Source organism: Calidris pugnax, unplaced genomic scaffold (genome assembly GCF_001431845.1).
Source record: "Calidris pugnax isolate Ruff unplaced genomic scaffold, ASM143184v1 scaffold1482, whole genome shotgun sequence".
NCBI classification, from domain to species: Eukaryota; Metazoa; Chordata; class Aves; order Charadriiformes; family Scolopacidae; genus Calidris; species Calidris pugnax.
Genome location: NW_015091977.1, coordinates 1 through 4,459, shown reverse-complemented (window position 1 = coordinate 4,459; position 4,459 = coordinate 1). Strand labels below are relative to the sequence as shown.

The 4,459-nt window shown below is 63.1% G+C and overlaps 1 protein-coding gene across 1 annotated transcript in view; it reads right to left on the bottom strand.

Moving 5' to 3' along the window:
• LOC106900187 (ELAV-like protein 3) overlaps positions 1–3,895 on the bottom strand; it is a gene marked incomplete at its 5' end in the record, with an annotated part of 15,657 nt that extends 11,762 nt beyond the window's left edge. Inside the window, 3 exons of the mRNA XM_014962175.1 lie at positions 563–666; positions 2,710–3,027; positions 3,619–3,895. Of these exons, the coding sequence (XP_014817661.1) occupies positions 563–666; positions 2,710–3,027; positions 3,619–3,895 (699 nt within the window). The remainder of the gene's footprint in view (positions 1–562; positions 667–2,709; positions 3,028–3,618) is intronic.
• Between the last annotated feature and the right edge of the window lie 564 nt (positions 3,896–4,459).

Sequence of the window (4,459 nt, the reverse complement as noted above, 5' to 3'; positions counted from 1 at the left end):
ACCCCATCCCAGCACCCAACTAATGTCCACACCCCCCCAAAGGACCCCAAGATCTGCCCCCTTCCTTCCTTGAGGGACTCATGCCCACCCCAACACCCCAAGGACCTCAGCATCCACCCCACACCCTCCCCAGGGCACCTTCTCCTGGTGCCCACCACCCTGAGGGACCCCAATATCTGCCCCCCCTCCTTTGAGGGACACCTTCATGCCCACCCCAACACCCCAAGGACCTCAGCATCCACCCCACATCCCAATCCCTCCCCAAGGCACCTCCTCCTGGTGCCCACCACCCTGAGGGACCTCAATATCTCTCCACCTCCTTCCTTGAGGGACACCATGCCCACCCAACACCCCAAGGACCTCAGCATCCACCCCACATCCCAACCCCTCCCCAAGGCACCTCCTTCTGGTGCCCACCACCCCAATATCTGCCCCCCCTCCTCCTTTGAGGGACACCTTCATGCCCACCCCAACCCCCAGGGACCTCAGCATCCACCCCACATCCCAACCCCTCCCCAAGGCACCTTCTCCTGGTGCCCCCCACCCTGAGGACCCCCAGCACCTTGATGGTCTTGGTCTGCAGCTTGAGGCCGTTGAGGGTGCTGATGGCCTTGTCGGCGTCCCCCGCCTCCACGTAGTTGACGAAGCCGTAGCCCAAGCTCTGCCCTGAGACGTGGGGGCAGCATCAAAGGTGGCACCAGCCCCACGTCCACTCATGTCCCCATCTCCCATCTCCCACATCCCATGTCCCCATGTCCCCATCTCCAACATCCCATGCCCCCATGTCCCCATCTCCCACATCCTGTGTCCCACATCCCACGTCCCCATCTCTCACGTCCCCATGTCCCACATCCTGTGTCCCCACGTCTCCATCTCCCGCATCCCATGTCCCCATGTCCCACATCCCACATCCCTGTGTCCCCATATCCCCATCTCCCACATCCCACGTCCCCATCTCCAACATCCCATGTCCCCATCTCCCCATCTCCAACATCCCATGTCCCCGTGTCTCCATCTCCCACATCCCGTGTCCCCACCTCCCACATCCCCATCTCCACATCTCACGTCCCTGTGTCCCCACGTCTCCATCTCCCACACCCCATGTCCCCATCTCCAACATCCCCATCTCCAACATCTCACATCCCTGTGTCCCCATGTCCCCATGTCCCACATCCCATGTCCCCACCTCCCACATCCCACGTCCCCATCTCCCAAATCCCACATCCCGTGTCCCCATCTCCCATCTCCCACATCCCATGTCCCCATGTCCCCATCTCCAACATCCCGTGTCCCCACCTCCCACATCCCATGTCCCTGTGTCCCCACGTCCCCATCTCCAACATCCCATGTCCCTGTGTCTCCATCTCCAACATCCCATGTCCCCACATCCCCGTCTCCCACATCCCACATCCCCATCTCCCAAATCCCATGTCCCCACGTCCCCATCTCCTACATCCCGTGTCCCCATCTCCCACATCCCACGTCCCCACCTCCCACATCCCGTGTCCCCATCTCCCACATCCCACGTCCCCACCTCCCACATCCCGTGTCCCCATCTCCCACATCCCATGTCCCCATGTCCCCATCTCCCCATCTCCAACATCCCATGTCCCTGTGTCTCCATCTCCCACACCCCATGTCTCCATCTCCCACATCCCATGTCCCCACATCCCCATCTCCAACATCCCATGTCCCCATGTCCCCATCTCTTACATCCCATGTCCCCATCTCCCACATCTGGTGTCCCCATGTCCACGTGTCCCCATCTCCCACATCCCACATCCCCACCTCCCAAATCCCATATCCCCATGTCTCCATCTCCCACATCCCTGTGTCCCCATCTCCCACATCCTGTGTCCCTATGTCCACGTGTCCCCATCTCCCACATCCCACGTCCCTCTGTCCCCATCTCCCACATCCCATGTCCCCATATCCCCATCTCCTACATCCCACATCCCCATCTCCCACATCTGTGTCTCCATCTCCCACACCCCATGTCTCCATCTCCCACATCCCATGTCCCCACATCCCCATCTCCAACATCCCATGTCCCCATGTCCCCATCTCTTACATCCCATGTCCCCATCTCCCACATCTGGTGTCCCCATGTCCACGTGTCCCCATCTCCCACATCCCACATCCCCACCTCCCAAATCCCATATCCCCATGTCTCCATCTCCCACATCCCTGTGTCCCCATCTCCCACATCCTGTGTCCCTATGTCCACGTGTCCCCATCTCCCACATCCCACGTCCCTCTGTCCCCATCTCCCACATCCCATGTCCCCATATCCCCATCTCCTACATCCCACATCCCCATCTCCCACATCTCATGTCCCCACGTCTCCATCTCCCACATCCCGTGTCCCCATGTCCCTGTGTCCCCATCTCCCACATCTCATGTTCCATTGTCCCCAGGTCCCACATCCCATGTTCCTGTGTCCCCATGTCCCACAACCCACATCCCCACCTCCCACATCCCATGTCCCCACGTCTCCATCTCCCACATCCCCATGTCCCCATCTCCCACATCCCATGTTCCTGTGTCCCCATCTCCAACATCCCATGTCCCCACATCCCCATCTCCCACATCCCATGTCCCCATCTCCCACACCCCATGTCCCCATGTCCCTGTGTCCCCATCTCCCATCTCCCACACCCCGTGTCCCCGTGTCCCCTCTGCCGAGGTCCCGTCCCCCCGGTCCCGTACCGGTGACCTTGTCACGGACCAACTTGCAGGACTCGATGTCCCCGAGGCTGCCAAAGAGGCTCCTCAGCTCCTCCTGGCTCATGCTCTGGGGCAGGTAGTTGACGATCAGGTTGGTTTTGCTGTCGTCGGCCGTGGGGGGACCCGGGGGGGCCCCGTTGGGCAGCGCCGCCCCCACCCCTGGCCCCGGCACCGCCACCACCGGCACCGCCACCGGGACGGGGCCGCAGCCCGAGGGCCCGGGGGTACCGGGAGCCTGGGCCTCCACCGTGCTCAGGATCTGCTGAGGGGACCGATGGGAGTCACCAGGGTGGTACCGTCACCGGGACGGGGACATTGGGGACATGGGGAGGGTGGAGGGACACCAGGGTGAATGGGGGTCACCTCCCAGGAGATGGGGCCACCACGGGGTGGGGGGACATCCCTAGAACCATGAGGCCAACCCCAAACCCAGGAGATGGGGTCACCACAGGGTGGGGGGAGACCTCTAGAACCATGGGGACAACCTTCTCCCATGAGATGGGGCCACCACAGGGTCGGGGGACCATGAGGACACCCCACACCCATGAGATGGGGTCACCACGGGGTGGGGGGACATCTCTAGAACCATGAGATGGGGCCACCACTGGGCATGGGGACACCCCCAGCACCCTGAGGACACCCCACACCCAGGGGATGGGGGTCCCGTCCCCCTGTCCCCCTCTCCCCCATCCCCATGTCCCCATCTCCCACATCCCATGTTCCTGTGTCCCCATCTCCAACATCCCATGTCCCCACATCCCCATCCCCCACATCCCATGTCCCCATCTCCCACACCCCATGTCCCCATGTCCCTGTGTCCCCATCTCCCATCTCCCACACCCCGTGTCCCCGTGTCCCCTCTGCCGAGGTCCCGTCCCCCCGGTCCCGTACCGGTGACCTTGTCACGGACCAACTTGCAGGACTCGATGTCCCCGAGGCTGCCAAAGAGGCTCCTCAGCTCCTCCTGGCTCATGCTCTGGGGCAGGTAGTTGACGATCAGGTTGGTTTTGCTGTCGTCGGCCGTGGGGGGACCCGGGGGGGCCCCGTTGGGCAGCGCCGCCCCCACCCCTGGCCCCGGCACCGCCACCACCGGCACCGCCACCGGGACGGGGCCGCAGCCCGAGGGCCCGGGGGTACCGGGAGCCTGGGCCTCCACCGTGCTCAGGATCTGCTGAGGGGACCGATGGGAGTCACCAGGGTGGTACCGTCACCGGGACGGGGACATTGGGGACATGGGGAGGGTGGAGGGACACCAGGGTGAATGGGGGTCACCTCCCAGGAGATGGGGCCACCACGGGGTGGGGGGACATCCCTAGAACCATGAGGCCAACCTTCTCCCATGAGATGGGGCCACCACAGGGTGGGGGGACACCCCCAGCACTATGAGGACACCCCCAGCACCATGAGGACACCCCAAACCCAAGAGATGGGGCCATCACGGGATGGGGGGACATCCCTAGAACCATGAGGACACCCCAAACCCAGGAGATGGGGCCACCACAGGGTGGGGGGACATCCCTAGAACCATGAGGACACCCCACACTCATGAGATGGGGCCACCACAGGGAAGGGGGACATCTCTAGAACCATGAGGACAACCTTCTCCCATGAGATGGGGCCACCACAGGGTGGGGGGACACCCCCAGCACCATGAGGACACCCCAAACCCAGAAGATGGGGCCACCACGGGGCAGGGTCAAGGAGAAGGTCATGGAGATGGCAGCGGGGGGGG